Source organism: Oncorhynchus tshawytscha, linkage group LG01 (genome assembly GCF_018296145.1).
Source record: "Oncorhynchus tshawytscha isolate Ot180627B linkage group LG01, Otsh_v2.0, whole genome shotgun sequence".
Classification (NCBI taxonomy): Eukaryota; Metazoa; Chordata; class Actinopteri; order Salmoniformes; family Salmonidae; genus Oncorhynchus; species Oncorhynchus tshawytscha.
In genome coordinates, this window is record NC_056429.1 from 38,259,698 (window position 1) to 38,278,310 (window position 18,613).

General features: G+C 42.2%; 2 protein-coding genes across 4 annotated transcripts in view; both read right to left on the minus strand.

Annotated features, from left to right (window-relative positions):
- Positions 1–239: 239 nt before the first annotated feature.
- Positions 240–3,418, minus strand: LOC112250324 (protein mago nashi homolog). The gene is made up of 5 exons (XM_024420382.2): positions 3,234–3,418; positions 2,797–2,855; positions 1,138–1,248; positions 705–787; positions 240–463 (listed from the first exon to the last, which is right to left on the minus strand). The coding sequence occupies exons 1-5, from the start codon at positions 3,322–3,324 to the stop codon at positions 364–366; spliced, it is 444 nt and encodes a 147-aa protein (XP_024276150.1). The 5' UTR covers positions 3,325–3,418; the 3' UTR covers positions 240–363.
- Positions 3,419–9,048: 5,630 nt separating this feature from the next.
- The window catches only part of LOC112250342 (uridine-cytidine kinase 2-A), a 32,236-nt gene continuing 22,671 nt past the window's right edge, over positions 9,049–18,613 (minus strand). For all 3 annotated transcript variants that reach the window (XM_042321041.1, XM_024420417.2, XM_024420422.2), the window contains 5 exons: positions 18,331–18,427; positions 18,100–18,242; positions 17,798–17,895; positions 10,011–10,059; positions 9,049–9,517 (listed from right to left, as the gene is read on the minus strand). In XM_042321041.1, coding sequence (XP_042176975.1) covers positions 9,381–9,517; positions 10,011–10,059; positions 17,798–17,895; positions 18,100–18,242; positions 18,331–18,427 — 524 coding nt within the window. In that variant the 3' untranslated portion in view covers positions 9,049–9,380. The remainder of the gene's footprint in view (positions 9,518–10,010; positions 10,060–17,797; positions 17,896–18,099; positions 18,243–18,330; positions 18,428–18,613) is intronic.

Genomic DNA, 18,613 nt, shown 5'->3' on the forward strand with positions numbered 1-18,613 from the left:
CTAATGAGAATTGAAACAGAGGCTAAATCAGGAAGTTCAGCCCACCTTTAACAACTTCCTGTTCATGTGTGCTCAGCTAAATGCTGAAATAAACGGACCTCTGTATGGCAAGAGCAACAGAGCGTAGTGTGCAATTCTCCAACCTGTTTTTCATACTACCAAGATCGACCAAACCACAGCTATGGCTTCCAGTAAGTAACTTTATAAATGTATAGATAACCAAGGCTATTAAAACATGGCATTTTTCCAATGATTTATTTAAAATTTAAAAAAGAACAGATCGACCAAAAGCAAATGTACAAATGTTGTAATCGGCGCAAACATAAAACATTTTCCAACAGAGAAAAAAACCATCCACTCCTCTTAGATGGGCTTGATCTTGAAGTGTAGCCCGATGAGACTGAAGACAAGACATTTCAGATCCTGGACCAGGTAGTAGAACACACGGAGGCCTTCTGGGTCCCTGGAAAACACAACTTGTTTTTAGGAAGCTGGCCCCCAATTCCACATCAACCCCACTATGCAGAACTGAGAGCATTACATAGGTGTAAGCTAGGTATAATTTACACTATTCTGCTTACACCTATGAAATCTTCAGTCCTCAACCAGTGTCTACTAAATAGAGGCTAGGGGTCAATTTGGAAATTGAAGGAATATATCCTTCCAAGAGTTCCCAGATCATTTGAGGTAGTATTATTACTTACTTCGACTGGTTGACATCAATCAAGGAACCAATCTTGGAAGTTGTGAAGGAAATGTGCTCATCCCCAATGACGATCTCCAGCTCCTAAGAGTTCAGAAAAGTTAACTCTCCCCAGACACGATTAGTAATTCAAGCAACGAATAAAATAACTTTTACTAAATCATTGTAACTTTCTGGGGTTATGCCCAGGTCCCATCTTGTGCTGAAAGGGTCAGAATTGAACACCGGTTACATTTATTTTGTTGGAGAGATTTGTTTAAGTCTGATGAGGACCGAGGTCACAACCCAATGAGGGCTAAAATCACTAAGTAAACAGGCGTGGCTAGACATTACCAAGAGCACAATAAGTAGGAGATGCTCTGCTTTCCTCAACATACACCATGCTTTTACAAGTATCAGTATTTATTTAGGTATGTGTGAGGGAATGGACAGACCTGTCTGCCCACTCTGTCTGGGGGTGGCCACAGTGCATCATCTTCTTTGGTGATCTCACTGTCATCTATGATCCTCTTCAGTTCCTCCATCACACTTTTGTGTACGTACGCCTGTAGTGGAGAACAATCCCAATAAGGTTTTGATGGCATTTTCAATAGTTTTAAGCAGCATCCCACATAGAAATTGGATTGATGGGCCATACACTGATCAATGTAACCAAGAAATCCTTTAAACACGAAAGAAAAAAAGCTACATGTATAGTGTTGGTCCCATGTTTCATTAGTTAAAATAAAATATTCAAGAATTGTTCCATAGGCACAAAAAAGCTTATTTCTCAAATGTGTTTGCATCTCTTAGTGAGCATTTCTCATTTGCCAAGATAATCCATCCACGTGACAGGTGTGGCATATCAAAAAGCTGATTAAACAGCATGGCCATTACACAGATGCACCTTGTGCTGGTAACAATAAAATACCACTAAAATGTGCAGTTATCACAACACAATGCCACAGATGTCTCAAGTTGAGGGAGCATGCAAATGGCATGCTGACGGCAAGAATGTCCACCAGAACTGTTGCAGAGAATTTAATGTGCATTTCTCAACCATAAACCACCTCCTTTGTCATTTTAGAAAAATGTTTGTAGGTCCAACCAGCCTAACAACCGCAGACCACGTGTAACCACACCAGCCCAGGACCTCGAAATCCAACTTCTACACCTGCAGGATTGTCTGAGACCAGCCATTGACAGCTGATGAAACTGGGTTTGCACAACCAAAGAATTTCTGCACAAACAGTCTGAAACCATCTCAGAGAAGAAGTGCGTACTAGTTGTCTTCACCAGGGCCTTGAGCTGACTGCAGTTCGGTGTCATAACCAACTTCAGTTGGCAACTGGAGAAGTGTTGCACTTCAGATGAATCCTGGTTTCAACTGTACCGGGCAGATGGCAGACAGCATATATGGCGTTGTGTGGGCAAGCGTTTTGCTGATGTCAACTTTATGAACAGATTGCCCTATGGTGGCGGTGGGGTTATGGTATGGGCGGGAATAAACTACAGACAATGAACACAATTACACTTTATCAATGGCAATTTGAATGCACAGAGATACCGTGATGAGATGTTGAGGCCCATTGTCGTGCCATTCATCCGACACAATCACCTCATGTTTCTCCATGATAACGAATGGCCCCATGTAGCAAGGATCTGTACACAATTCCTGGAAGCTTAACATGTCCCAGCTCTTCCATGGCCTGCATACTCGGCAGACATGTCACCTATTGAGTATTTTTGGGATGCTCTGGGTCAACATGTACGACAGCATGTTCCAGTCCCCACCAATATCTAACAACTTCGCAACAGAGATGAAAGAGTGGGACAACATGCCACAATCAACAGCCTAATCAACTCTATGCAAAGGAGATGTATCGCGCTGCAAATGGCAGTCACATCAGCTACTGACTAGTTCTGAGCCATGCCTCTACCTTTTTTAAAGGTTTCTGTGATGATACAAATCTGTATTCGCAGCCATGTGAAATCCATAGATTAGGGCCTAAGGAATTTACTGATTTCCTTATATGAACTCTAACTCCGTAAAATCTTTTAAATTGTTTCATGTTGCGTTTATATCTTTGTTCAGTGTAAGTTTGATAAATTACCTCTTTCCTGATCATGACATCATTCTTGTAGTTGCTGTTGTTCGCGTATCTCAGCTTACCTGAAAAGATAGTTACATTTATTGCGTTATCGTCACGTTTGTTGTGAATGCTGATACACTGTTATTGTTGAATAGTAGTTATTTGTTTATAACTAGTTAGTTCACAGAAGTTTTTAAATCTACTGTAAACTAATCAAGCATTTTGGATACATTAGTTTGCTAACCAGCTACATAGCGAGCTGGATACAATAAATGAGTGAGGTTATGGTTAACTATGCAATTGAAGTATTTCTGAGATCATGTTATAACTGAACACACGAATACAAAAACTAGCTAATTGCGATAAAATACATTTGGAAATGCCGCTAGCAAGCAGTCGTTTGCATGCTTAGCTAGCTGGCTAATGTTGCTAATTAGTCAAATTGCCGCCTAACTTACCGTCTGGTCTAAACTCAAATTCCAAGAACTCGTGTCCAAACTTTCCCTTGTGCCCGACATAATATCTCAAATAAAAGTCACTCGTTGACATTATAAACTGCAAATTCAGTGTTTGCGCGGTCCTTGAGAATCAACGAAAGCACACTGCTTCCTTGACGGTATTTTAGAAAATCTGAACACGCATGCGTGAGGGGGCGCTTCTCTGTGATCTCATACGAGTTGTCGCATTGCAGTGATGTCATCTTCTTCGATGAGGTTTAACAGAGGTTGGCATCCAATAAATGTTGCATTACCGCCACCTACTCGACTGGAGTAGAACTCCCTTATACTTTGCTTGAAAAAATGAACAACAAAAAAAACGAATGAATACAACAAATACCCTACCATCCAAGGCCTACAGCCTGAAAGGATGGGACACCACCACTTAACACACCCTGTAAGTCTTCTGATTTCAAGTCTCGCACACCCAAATACCTCTCTGTAGCTGCCACCACAACCTCTATTGTCTGTGACTTACATTCCAACCCTGCAGTACAGTTGATAAATCAAATCAAAAAGTGACTATGCATATTCGATCAAAAGAGAGTAGCAGCAGCGTAAAAAGAGAGGTGTGTGTGTGTCCGGGTAACCATTTGGTTACCTGTTCAGGAGTCTTATGGCTTGGGGGTAAAAACTATTGAGAAGCCTTTTTGTCCTAGACTTGGAACTCCGGTACCGCTTTCCATGCGATAGTAGAGACAACAGTCTATGACTGGGGTGGCTGGGGTCTTTGACAATTTTTAGGGCCTTCCTCTGACACCGCCGGGTGTAGACGTCCTGGATGGCAGTCAGCTTTGCCCCAGTGATGTACTGTGCCGTACGCACTACCATCTGAAGTGCCTTGCAGTTGGAGGCCGAGCAATTGCCGTATCAGGCAGTGATGCAACTGATGCTCTCGATGTTGCAGCTGTAGAACCTTTTGAGGATCTCTGGACCCATGCCAAATCTTTTTATTTTCCTGAGGGGGAATAGTCTTTGTCGTGCCCTCTTCACGACTGTCTTGTTGTGTTTGGACCATTCTAGTTTGTTGTTGATGTGGACACCAAGGAACTTGAAGCTCTCAACCTGCTCCACTACAGCCCCGTTGATGAGGATGGGGCGTGCTCGGTCCTCTTATTTCTGTAGTCCACAATCATCTTCTTAGTCTTGGTTACGTTGAGGGGTAGGTTGATATTCTGGCACTACCTGGCCAGGTCTCTGACCTCCTCCCTATAGGCTGTCTCGTTGTTGTCGGTGATCAGGCCTACCACTGTTGTGTCGTCTGCAAACTTAATGATGGTGTTGGAGTCGTGCCTGGCCATGCAGTCATGGGTGAACAGAGAGTACAGGAGGGGACTGAGCACACACCCCTGGGGAGCTCCAGTGTTGAGGATCAGCGTTGCAGATGTGTTGTTACCTACCCTCACCACCTGGGGGCGACCCGTCAGGAAGTCCAGGATCCAGTTGCAGAGGGAGGTGCTTAGTCCCAGGTTCCTTAGCTTAGTGATGAGCTTTGAGGGTACTATGGAGTTGAACGCTAAGCTGTAGTCAATTAATAGCATTCTCACATTATGACTTTTGTCCAGGTGGGAGAGGTCAGTGTGGAGTGCAATAGAGATTGCATCATCTGTGGATCTGTTTGGGCGGTATGCAAATTAGAGTGGGTCTAGGGTTTCTATAGGATAATGGTTTCTGGGATAATGGTGTTGATGTGAGCCATTACCAGGCTTTCAAAGACACCTGCCAGTTGGTCAGCACATGCCAACTGCTGTAAATGAGAACATGTTCTCAGTCAACTTACCTGGTAGAAAAAAACGTATAATTCAAAAGGCAAGGGTCCACTTTTTCCAAAAACTTCAATCCGACTGCCACAGACTCATCTTTATCCTGACCCTCGGTGCAAGCCTCCAGCTCTGAGAACTTCACCACACCTACCACCTACAATATTTCTGCAATGATGTCAGGATCAGCCGTGTGTTGCTGCGTTCAAAACAACTGGTTACTTGGAACAATATGAGGTCAACTCATGACGTCAGTGATCTTCTGGTCGTAAAGTCCGAGCTCTAGAAAGAGGCCCGAGTTGGAATTCCGAGTTAAAAAAGATTTTTCAGAGTCGGAGCTAGTTTTATTCCAAGTTCCCAGTTGTTTGAACGAACTGAGGTCGGAAGTCAGAGATTTCCATGTTCCCAGTTGTTTTGAACGCAGCATGTGGATTTGAACAGATACTTAGAATGGAGGAAATATGAATCCCACCAGCCGAGAATAGAGACGTAATTACGCCCCACCCAGCCGACTGTTAACCAATCGCGTTCCCGTGGTTATGCTGTGTCAGGCGGTTGCTAAGAGAATCGTCACGCAATTCCTTCTGAAAGTCAGGGTATCGTCACGGTAGTCGAAAACCTGCCTATTTTCCTCGAAAGTACGCAATGTCACGATTTTAAAGCTATATTATTTTACAGAAAACAAGTTTATTATCTCACATCTCGGAAAATATTCGAAATATTGTAGTTATTGTTGACGTAATTCATGCTGATGTTGTGTTTTTGCGCAAGCGCCCAATTGACTCCCATTTACTGCTTGAAGGAGTGCGCTCCTTGTCCCGTAATCTCCCAGAATGCAGCGCGCAGCCCATTGACGACGCGTGGGCAACGTTAATATGATTTCTAATTGAGTTTCTCCATCTCCTCAAAACGATCTCTGATTTTAACCAGCGATGTCACTTAAACCAAAGTAATAGATCGATCTTTCCATGACTAAAACATCATGTTATTTCATGATTGGGTTTCACTGATCTTTTATATTATTCTATTCTGCATATTCCAAATGACTGGCAATCAAATTCTATTGTTTTCTCCATCTCTGAATCTCGTAAAGAAAGCACATACACATAGCATACATAGTACAAAAACTTTATTTCATTATTTGATTGCAGTTTCTTGATACACAACCTGTTTGATAATACATGTACATTATAATACAGTTATGAATGCTCTTGTATTCATGTAGTCATATCCAGGTGTCAACCAGAAAATCTATCCCTACTTTTTACTGTTTAATAATTTCAACTTTCAGGTAAACCAGTAAAGTCATGGTCATCACAACTTGATAGGTAACCTGGTTTTCTGATTTACTTGTTGGTCTGGTAACAGTTTTGGTTATAGTCATACTATTGATTCCTCTCTCATCACAGGTCTCTTCCATGCTAGAGCCATGTACAACAATGCCTGAGCTATGTGTCAAAGGCCTCATTCTTCACATACTGTATAGCAGTGGTGTAAAGTACTTAACTAAAAATACTTCAAAGTACTACTTAAGTCGGTTTTTGAGGTATCTGTACTTTACTATTTATATTTTTGACAACTTTTACTTCACTACATTCCTAAAGAAAATAATGTACTTTTTACTCCATACCATACCTGACACCCAGAAGTACTCATTACATTTTAAATGCTTAGCAGGACAGAAAAATGGTCCAATTCACACAGTTATCAAGATCTGCCTCTGATCTGGGGGACTCACTAAACACAAATGCATCTTTTGTAAATTATGTCTGAGTGTCAGGAGTGTGCACCAGATCAGAGGCAGAAGGGATGGGGTACTTTTTCCACCACTGCTGTATAGCACATTACTATTTTCAATGTGTTTGATTCTAAAATACATACAGTTAGTGTTCACACTGAGGCAGTTGACATTACTGTCTCATTGATTCACTGTTACACCCTGATCATGGAACAAATACAGTACAATAGCTAGCTAGCTCTTGCAAGCAAGTAGCACATATGGTATCATGTCATTGAGTTAAATGAGCAGACATTTACAGCAGATTTCATCACCAACATTGAAGCTAAATGTATGCAATAATACACAAAGCAACATTTGATTGACATAAATACAGACAATCCACAGCCTTTCGGACTATAATATATTTGAGCAAGGGAATTAATTTGTTACTGAACGTCTGCAAGATGGCTGCCTATGATAGATACTACTTGACTGACTTTTTGAAGGCCTTTGAAATTAAAATTAGGCCATTTCCTCCACACTTAAGTGAGGCATCGTATTACTAGTGTTTAGGGTTATATTCATAGTCTTCTCTTTCTCTTCAAAGGCAAAATCTCAAGTTCCTGTGCTGTGTGAATCAATAAGTTCACTTTCTCTAGTTCTACATCTCACAAATTAGATAGTTAAATCATGGAGTGAACACAGTACTTTAGAAACCATTTCTCATTTCAATGATCAATCAATTTGAAGCTAATAATAAAAGTATTGATGCACTGATGGACAACAACATTGTGACATGCCCATCATTGGCCCTGGAAATTAGAAGAAAAAAAACTACAGTATACACTTTGCATACAGGGATCAAATATGTTGAGGTAGGAAACATCACAGCAGTCAGGACTTTAAAAAATCTATATTTCTGAAAGCAAAACAATCTATTGTAACCATAGACTACCCATTGCAATACAGTACAACCTTTAGTATAACACTACTAGCACAATTCAGTGAGTGAATGTTAACAAGACCATAACCTCACTTTTTATATCAGTCTGGGAATATTACAGTATATTTTGATTGACTTGAATACATCACTGATAAATGAAACAATATATGGTGGGCAATTTGACGTGGAATTAAAGTATATGAATGACCCGAGAGCCTACTCCTAAAGGAAAATGTTTTGGTGGTGCAAAATAGTAGAAAAAAAACAAAGCACAGTTGTACATTGATGAAATACACTGTTAATTAGTTCTAAAAGAGCAATTATATATATTGTTTGTTGAGTCAATTGTTACTAATGTGGACAATCACCATCTTTTTTAAAGTGCAAATTTACCTCAAATCCTGCAGTTCAAGACAGCCTACAATATTTGTAGGCTTAAAACACCACTATCAAATTAACCCTTTCAATGATAGAACATTATGTACTTCACTGATGTTTAGACAGAGGCATTCTAGTGATCTCATCATTCAAGAGCTTTAAAATAAAAAATGTTAGAAGTAGGAACCCTGAAAGAATTATGTTGTCATGGGGGCATTGCAAACTACAGCGTAACGGTTTCAGAGGGGCCATGTGGCCAAGTACAGAACGCGGTTTATTTATTTGGTGGGGTTGTCAGCCACCATACACAAAACCGGTCGAGGTAAAGATTGATTTGTCGTTTTCAATCTCAGTTACATTCTGAAATGTAGGTTGTTTGTTCCAAGATGCATGGTAACAAGCAAATACTGTGAAAACACTGAAAAATGATTGAAAAAGTACAACATCAGGAGGGTAAATAATACTACACTATGTACAAACTAAGAACACTGCTTTGATTTGTGAAGTCAAGTAGTTCCGTTCTTTTTTTTTTCAGATGGAGAAAACATTAAGTTGCTTTGCCCCATTGAATTGGTGAGCAAAGGCAGATAATCTGTGTAAGGGCCTGAACATTTTCCCTTTCACTCACTCAAGAGTAGGCTTGTAACACTGAGGCAAAGGATAAAGGGGATAACAGAGTAAAGGAATGTGAGAAGTGGTCTCCTATACCATGTCAAACATGACTAGTGCTCTAAGGTACATGTACGTCAGTTAATCAAATAATTGCTAAATCGGAATCTACAGAGGTGAATTGCATTCAGTTTTGCATCTCGGTTCTTGGATAGTTACCAAGATCATGTAGTGTGTGTCTTGGAGCTACCTCGGTAACAAATCAAATCTGTCACACGTCCTTCCTTCCATTCCAAACCAACAGTACAGAAAGACAGACAACATGACCAATCAAAATGCACTGACCACTGAACACACAGCAAGGTCTCAAGCTCAACCCAACTTCCTCCTCATTTATTAACATCTGCAAGCTCAAAAAGGGGCCAGAATATCAAATAAAAATACATAAATAAAATAACTGCTTCACCTCTGAACTGAAACAGTTCCTTCCTCCCTTACAAAACATTTCATCATCCAGTCAAAAAAAACTAATCAAATGAAGGCCTTGCATATTCTTGCTAGAGAGTTTTTTTTTTTAAGTTGTTTTTTTATATATATATATTTTTAAATACAGTGTAGCAGACAGGTGGTAGGTATGTACAGATGAGCCCTCTTCCATCAATCCCTAGCTCCCTGGTGTTCAGAGAGGGCCGGTGCAGTTAGTGGGGCCGACTGCTGGACTCTGACACCTGCCGTTTCCGGGGAGTTCCGTAACCGTTAAGGCTGCCGTTCAGGCGTTTGGTCAGACCACCGTTCAGAATGTCCTGGATGTGCTGAACTATAAGGTTTATGGCAACTGTTAAGGAGAGAGAGAGGAGGGGGCACATTCAGAGGACATTGAAGGATAATCTGTAACGGTGTTCCATTCCTCTTTTATTCAGATAAAATTTAAGCAGAACAAGTTCCAGAGTTTAAAAGCACCACTCTTTGCAAATACATGTTGTTTTGAAAAATCTACAATTGACCTTGCCATTCCAAAACAGAGATAGCTGTTTTGTCCTGGGAATGTTTCAGACTAATCTAGTCTGCTTCCCATGTATAGGTCTCACCAATCACAGACCACAACAGCTATCTCAAGACAGTAGAATAAACAAAACAGCCATCACATTCACATCCGCCTTTAGTAAGTTCACCATCGCAGGGTAAGAGACTGGACTGATTAACAATGTCAATGACAGACTCTCTATAGGGAGATGTGTCCAAGAATGAGTCAGTGAAGTTTGTCACATAACAGCCTGCTTGCTTACATAAAGGCAGCAATCTTGAGAAACAAACAGCCAGAAACTCACCAAGATTATCTGCTCCTCTAGGAATGATCACGTCAGCACACTTCTTGGTCTACAGAGGGTAAAGAAATAAACATGTTTAGCAATACGATCTGAATCACATCTTAACCAAGATGGCGTAGCAGTAAGACGTGTTTGTTTTTTGTCCCATGTAAATATTCTTTTTTTTGTATACATTTCAATCTCTTTTCCATTTTCAAATTAAATATACCTTCCTGCAACCCGCCTCACCCAACGTGGTAAGGATCTGCTATTTTTGAGACCTTATAACTGGATCTCCATCAGAGGCTAGCCAGCCGATTAGCTACTAGCTATTTAGTCATTGTTAGCCATTGCTAGCGGCCTTTACCTTTAGCGCAGACACCAGCCACTTTAGCCCTGCCAGTCTGCACACCACAACACCTGCCAGTCTGCACAGCACGATATCAGCCCTGATAATATCGGACCGCTTTATTCCACTACATCACCGGATTCTTGCTGCAAGCTCTGGACCATTACACCGGATCACCGCAGATAGCTATCTGCTACCGAGTGGTTATTGTGACTAACACCCTTGTCCAGAAGCAAGCACCAGTTAGCTTCAAGTTGGCCCATCTCCCGGCTAGGAAATAAAGTACACCAACTAAAAATAATGCTTGCCAATTGGCCTGAACCCTTTGTCGACACGGAGCCCCGCCGATCCATCACGACTGGTTTGCTGACGTATTTCGGCCGATGTGCTCTCAACCGGCCTCTGCGTCGTGGATGTCGGTGAAGACCCTTCTGCTAGCCCCGGCCCGCTAGCTTCCTGAACACCGCGTCTCCCGCTCGCCTAGCATAGTAACGACTACCGAACGGCTCCCTGTTTCATCTATTGCTGCTCATTGGACCCTATGATCACTCGGCTACACAGCTGATGCCTGCTGGACTGTTCATTAACACAGTATTTCATTTTGTTTATCTGTTGGCCCCAGCCTCGAACTCAGGCCCTGTGTGTAGCTAACTGACTCTGCCCAGTCATCGCCATTTACCAGTTGTTGTTGTCTTACCTGTTGTCTAGCTCTCCCACTCAACACCTGTGATTGATTTATGCCTCTCTCGAATGTCAATATGCCTTGTATACTGTTGTTTAGGGTAGCCATCACTGTTTTATTTTACTGCGGAGCCCCTAGTCCCGCTCAACATGCCTCAGATAGCTCCTTTGCTATCCTTTGCTACTGGCGCCTCCAGAGATGCAACCTCTCTCATCATCACTCAATGCCTGGGTTTACCTCCACTATACTCGCACCCTACCATACCCTTGTCTGTACGTTATGCCCTGAATCTATCCTACCACGCCCAGAAATCAGCTCCTTTCTTTGCTGTTCCCAATGCACTAGACGACCAGTTCTTATAGCCTTTAGCAGTACCCTCATCCTCCTCATCTGTTGATGTAGAGGTTAACCCAGGCCCTGTGTGTCCCCAGGCACTCTCATTTGTTGACTTCTGTAACCATAAAAGCCTTGGGTTCATGCATGTTCACATCAGAAGCCTGCTCCATTCACCGCTTTAGCACACTCCGCCAACCCTGATGTCCTAGCCGTGACTGAATCCTGGCTTAGGAAGGCCACCAAAAAGTCTGGAATTTTCATCCCCAATTACAACATTTTCTGTCACGATAAAACTGCTAAAGGGGGCAGAGTTGCAATCTACTGCAGAGATAGCCTGCAGTGTTCTGTCATACTATCCAGGTCTATGCCCAAACAGTTAGAGCCTCAACTTTAAAAAAAATCTCTCTCCAGAAATAAGTCCCTCACTGTTGCCGCTTGTTATAGACCCCCCTCAGCCCCCAGCTGTGCCCTGGACACCCTAAGTGAATTGAACTGGGATATGCTTAACACCCCGGCCATCTTACAATCTAAGCTAGATGCCCTCAATCTCACACAAATTATCAAGGAACCTACCAGGTACAACCCCAAATCCGTAAACATGGGCACCCTCGTAGGTATCATCCTGACCAACCTGCCCTCTAAAAACACCTCTGCTGTCTTCAACCAGGATCTCAGTGATCACTGCCTCATTGCCTGTGTCCGTGGTCAAACGACCACCCCTCATCACTGTCAAACGCTCCCCAAAACACTTCTGCAAGTAGGCCTTTCTAATTGACCTGGCCCGGGTATCCTGGAAGGATATTGACCTCATCCCGTCAATAGAGGATGCCTGGTTCTTCTTTAAAAGGGCTTTCCTCACCATCTTAAATAAACATGCCCCTTTCAAAAAAATGCAGAACTAAGAACAGATAAAGCCCTTGGTTCACTCGAGACTTGACTGCCCTTGACCAGCACAAAAACCATCCTGTGGCGTACTGCACTAGCATCGAATGGTCCCCGCGATGTGCAACTTTTCAGGGAAGTCAGGAACCAATATACACAGTCAGTTTGAAAAAGCTAGCATTTGCTTTCATAACATAATTTTGCATCCTGCAGTACTAATTCCAAAAAGTTTTGGGACACTAAAGTCCACGGAGAATAAGAGCACCTCCTCCCAGCTGCCCACTGCACTGAGGCTAGGAAACACTGTCACTACCGATAAATCCACGATAATTGAGCATTTCAATATGCATTTCTCTACGGCTGGCCATGCTTTCCACCTGGCTACCCCAACCCCGGCCAACAGCTCTGCACCCCCCACAGCAACTGGCCCAAGCCTCCCCCACTTCACCTTCACCCAAAGCCAGACAGCTGATGTTCTGATAGACCGGCAAAATCTGGATTCCTACAAATCAGCTGGGCTAGACAATCTGGGCCCTCTCTTCCTAAAATTATCTGCCGGCATTGTTGCAACCCCTATTACTAGTCTGTTCAACCCCTTTCATATCGTCTGAGATGCCTAAAGATTGGAAAGGGGCCGCGGTCATCCCCCTCTTCAAAGGGGGAGACACTCTAGACCCAAACTGTTAGACCTATATCCATCCTGCCCTGCCTTTCTAAAGTCTTTGAAAGCCAAGTCAATAAACGGATCACTGACCATTTCGAATCCCACCGTACCATTGCCGCTATGCAATCCAGTTTCCAAGCTGGTCATGAGTGCACCTCAGCCACACTCAAGGTCTAAACGATATCATAACCGCAATTGATAAAAGACAGTACTGTGCAGCTGTATTCGTTGACCTGGCCAAGGCTTTCGACTCTGTCAATCACCGTATTCTTATCGGCAGACTCAATAGCCTTGGTTTTTCTAATGACTGCCTCGCCTGGTTCACCAACTACTTCTCAGATAGAGTTCAGTGTCAAATCGGAAGGCCTATTGTCTGGACCTCTGGCAGTCTCTATGGGGTGCCACAGGGTTCAATTCTCAGGCCGACTCTTTTCTCTGTATAGATCAGTGATGTCGCTGTTGCTGCGTGTGAATCTCTGATCCACCTCTACATATACTTCTGGCCCTTCTTTGGACACTGTTAACAAACCTCCAAACGAGCTTCAATGCCATACAACACTCCTTCCGTGGCCTCCAACTGTTTTAAATGCTAGTAAAACTAAATGCATGCTCTTCAACCGATCGCTGCCCGCACAACTAGCATCACTATTCTGGATGGTTCTGACTTAGAATATGTGGACAACTACAAAAACCTAGGTGTCTGGTTAGACCGTAAACTCTCCGTCCAGACTCACATTAGGCATCTCCAATCCAAAATTAAATCTAGAATCGGCTTCCTATATCGCAACAAAGCCTCCTTCACTCATGCTGCCAAACATACCCTCGTAAAACTGACTATCCCACTGATCCTTGACTTCGGCTATGTCATTTACAAAATAACCTCCAACACTCTACTCAGCAAATTGGATACAGTCTATCACAGTGCAATTTGTTTTATCACCAAAGCCCCATACTACACACCACTGCGACCTGTATGCTCTCGTTGGCTGGTCCTCGCTACATATTCGTCACCAAACCCACTGGCTCCAGGTCATCTACAAGTCTTTGCTAGGTAAAGCTTCAACATCTCAGCTCACTGGTCTCCATAGCAACACCCACCAGTAGCACACGCTCCAGCAAGTATATTTTACTGGTCATCCCCAAAGCCAACACCTCCTTTGGCCACCTTTCCTTCCAGTTCTTTGCTGCCAATGCCTGGAACGAATTGCACTTTTTTTATTTTTTATTTTTTTTAAATCACTGAAATTGGAGACATATCTCCCTCACTAACTTTAAGCATCAGTTGTAAGAGCAGCTTACCGATCGCTGAAGCTGTACACAGCCCATCTGTAAATAGCCCATCCAACCAACTACCTACTCCATATTTGTTTTTCTGCACACCAGTATTTCTACTTGCACATCCTCATCTGCACATATCACTCCAGTGTTAATTGCTAAATTGTAACTACTTCGCCACTATGGCCTATTTAGTGCCTTACCTCCTTACTTCATTTACGCACACTTTATACAGATTTTTCTATTGTGTTGTTGACTGTACGTTTGTTATCCCATGTGTAACTGTTGTTTTTGTCACACTGCTTTGCTTCATCTTGGCCAGGTCGCAGCTGTAAATGAGAACTTGTTCAACCGGCCTACCTGGTTAAAGAAAGGTGAAATATATATATTTTTTTAAAGAAATCAGGGCCAGGGTGTTCAATACCATTCAAGAGGAGGTCAGAGACAACTGACAATAACCAGGTTCCCTGCCAACCTTTTTATGCGAGTATAGTACATGTTAGAAAAAAAATCGTCACTACAGGCCAGATGGAAACAACAAATGTCTGTAAACTTTCCAACTGTCAACAAAATAAAATACGCTTGACAAGGTGGGATCTTTTCATGTCTGTAAAATGTATTGTGAGAAATGGTGATGGAAACTATGGGCAAACATTGATATAATAACCATCATATTTTATATGATAAACTTGGAGTCACGCAATGATATGCTGTGTGGTCCTCCCACTATGACTCAAGAAAGCATGCAGTTTATTAGGCTACAAATTAAATAAGCTACGATGAACTTCACAGGGTGGTGAAAATGCAGCTTGATGCTTCTTTCCAATAAATATCGAGCATCTTATTCTGCTGACATGATCGAGTCTTGGCTGCCGTTTGACAAATAAAAATAATCATACTTTTTTAAATCCATAATAATCTCATCATGTAGGCTATACCTGCACTGTATCTGAGAGCTGTTGGCTAAAGCGCACGTGCTAAGACCAGAGTGGGTATATTCGCTAAATAACTTTTGTAGCGACAAAACCCATCAGTAGAGTTGAAAATGCAATGGAAACCCATTTAACTTGTATTTTTTATTTGGTACATGGGAATTTAACCGCAAAAGTAATTTTTATGTGCACTACATCACGCACAGCCTTTTATCCACAACAAGTCAATTTAACTTCTTTGGGATAGGGGGGGCAATATTTTCACTTTTGGATGAATAGCGTGCCCAGAGTGAACTGCCTGCTACTCAGGCCCAGAAAGCTAAAATATGCATATTATTAGTAGATTTGGATAGAAAACACTGAAGTTTCTAAAACTATTTGAATGATGTCTGAGTATAACAGAACTCATATGGCAGGCAAAAACCTGAGAAAAAAATCCAGACAGGAAGTGGGAAATCTGAGGTTTGTAGTTTTTGAACTCAGCCCTATCGAATACACAGTGGCATATGGGTCAAGATGCACTTCCTAAGGCTTCTACTAGATGTAAACTGTCTTTAGAAACTTGAATGAGGCTTCTACTGTGAGGTGGGACCGGATGAGAGCTCTTTGAGTCCGTGGTCTGGCAGAGTGTCACAGCCTCATGATGCGCGGTCACGAGAGAGTTAGCTCTCGTTCCATGGCTTTTCTACAGGCAGTGGAATTCTCCGGTTGGAACATTATTGAACTTTTATGATAACATCCTAAAGATAGAGACTTGTCAAACTAAGTACAGAATCTTCGATCTGTAATATCACTACTCTGGACGGCTCTGACTTAGAATACGTGGACAACTACAAATACTTAGGTGTCTGGTTAGACTGTAAACTCTCCTTCCAGACCCATATCAAACATCTCCAATCCAAAGTTAAATCTAGAATTGGCTTCCTATTTCACAACAAAGCATCCTTCACTCATGCTGCCAAACATGCCCTTGTAAAACTGACCAGCCTACCAATCCTCGACTTTGGCAATGTCATTTACAAAATAGCCTCCAATACCCTACTCAACAAATTGGATGCAGTCTATCACAGTGCAATCCGTTTTGTCACCAAAGCCCCATATACTACCCACCATTGCGACCTGTATGCTCTCATTGGCTGGCCCTCGCTTCATACTCGTCGCCAAACCCACTGGCTCCATGTCATCTACAAGACCCTGCTAGGTAAAGTCCCCCTTATCTCAGCTCGCTGGTCACCATAGCATCTCCCACCTGTAGCACACGCTCCAGCAGGTATATCTCTCTAGTCACCCCCAAAACCAATTCTTTCTTTGGCCGCCTCTCCTTCCAGTTCTCTGCTGCCAATGACTGGAACGAACTACAAAAATCTCTGAAACTGGAAACACTTATCTCCCTCACTAGCTTTAAGCACCAACTGTCAGAGCAGCTCACAGATTACTGCACCTGTACATAGCCCACCTATAATTTAGCCCAAACAACTACCTCTTTCCCAACTGTATTTAATTAATTAATTAATTTTGCTCCTTTGCACCCCATTATTTTTATTTCTACTTTGCACATTCTTCCATTGCAAAACTACCATTCCAGTGTTTTACTTGCTATATTGTATTTACTTTGCCACCATGGCCTTTTTTTTGCCTTTACCTCCCTTCTCACCTCATTTGCTCACATTGTATATAGACTTGTTTATACTGTATTATTGACTGTATGTGTGTTTTACTCCATGTGTAACTCTGTGTCGTTGTATCTGTCGAACTGCTTTGCTTTATCTTGGCCAGGTCGCAATTGTAAATGAGAACTTGTTCTCAACTTGCCTACCTGGTTAAATAAAAAGGTAAAATAAAATAAAAATATAACTTTTTGAACGTTTCGTCCGACTGGACCAGATCGCTCTTTTGGATTTGTTTACCAAGCGCCCTAACAAAAGAAGCTATTGGACATAAATGATGGACATTATCGAACAAAACAAGCATTTATTGTGGAACTGCGATTCCTGGGAGTGCATTCTGATGAAGATCAAAGGTAAGTGAATATTTATAATGCTATTTATGAATAATGTTGACTACCCAACATGGCTGATATTTCTCTGGCTGGTTTGGGCTCTGAGCGCCGTTCTCAGATTATGGTTTTTTGAAATCTGACACAGCGGTTGCATTAAGGAGAAGAGTAACTAAAGTTCCATGCATAACACTAGAATTTATCAACATTTATAATGAGTATTTCTGTGAATTCATGTGGCTCTGCACAATCACCGCATGTTTTAGAACTACTGAACGTAACGTGCCAATGTAAAATGAGATTGCATATTTATATAAAACACTTTATTGAACAAAACATACATGTATTGTGTAACATGAAGTCCTATGAGTGTCATCTGATGAAGATCAAAGGTTAGTGATTAATTTTCTCTATTTGTGCTTTTTGTGACTTCTCTTTGGCTGGAAAAATGGCTGGGTTTTTCTGTGGCTTGGTGGTGACCTAACAATCGTTTGTGGAGCTTTCGTTGTAAAGTATTTTTGGAATCAGACACGTTGGCTGGATTAACGAAAATGTTATCTTTAAAATGAGATTTGAGAATATTCGCATGAAAATCTGTCGACAAGTGGATGGAAACCTAGCTATTGATATCATTTGGTTTATCCAAGGCTCTTAGAATACGTGTTGTGGCAGTATCATAGCTAGGTACTCACTGGCAGACAGAACTCTTCAAAGGCGGGCTTAACAAAGGTTATGTATTGCGTTAGCACCTGCTCCAGGTCCCTTCCTCGCTCGCTGATGTCTCGGAGCACTGGGGAGGGAACACAGAACAGGAGTGGAGCTTTCAGTATGATTTCACAGAAAAGATTCTTACAAAACTAATAGACTTCTACATCCGGTTCCCATTCATGCCCTCCAGGCCCTGTATTGGAAGCCCCCTGGTATTTTTGTACAACTCACAAGTATGATGCATTTCATCCAATGAAATAGTGAATATATATGTCTAAGGTTTCACCCCTGCGTGAGAGCCGTGTGTCTGCGTCTGTGTCCACAAACAGCTTCATCTGGAACAGGTCCCTAATCTCCTGGGAGTAGAACATCAGGATGCCCTCGAACAGCACCACATCTGCTGGGTACACCGTCACCGCCTCTTCCTTCCTGACACACACACACACACACCAGAGAGAGGACAATGTGTATGAGATGAAATGAGTGAGTGAGTGGAGTGAGTGTCCTAACCACTGACCTGGAATGGGTGACAAAGTCATACACTGGGATCTGCACTGTTTGGCCCTCCAAAATGTCCCACAACGTTTTGACGATGAGCTCATTGTCAAATGCATCTGAGAAGAGAGAGAGAGCAAAGGCACTCAGAACAATGTCTATGTTTCTGCTGGTGCCACTGTGCCAGGCCATAGGATCTAGATCTAATCCCACAAGGTGGCAAGTTGTTATGGGGATAGCATCTGTGCTGATATGCAACCTATTTAGTGAACTACTTTTGACCTGGGCCCAAACATTATCTACCA

Bases quoted from the DNA above. Each gene is read 5' to 3' on its own strand.
- LOC112250324 (XM_024420382.2), bottom strand. From the start codon at position 3,324: ATGTCAACGAGTGACTTTTATTTGAGATATTATGTCGGGCACAAGGGA. The intron at 1,249-2,796 runs GTAATTTATCAA...TCTCCACTACAG, and splicing joins ATGTCATGATCAGGAAAGAG to GCGTACGTACACAAAAGTGT. The intron at 788-1,137 runs GTCTGTCCATTC...CTGAACTCTTAG, and splicing joins CAGACAGAGTGGGCAGACAG to GAGCTGGAGATCGTCATTGG.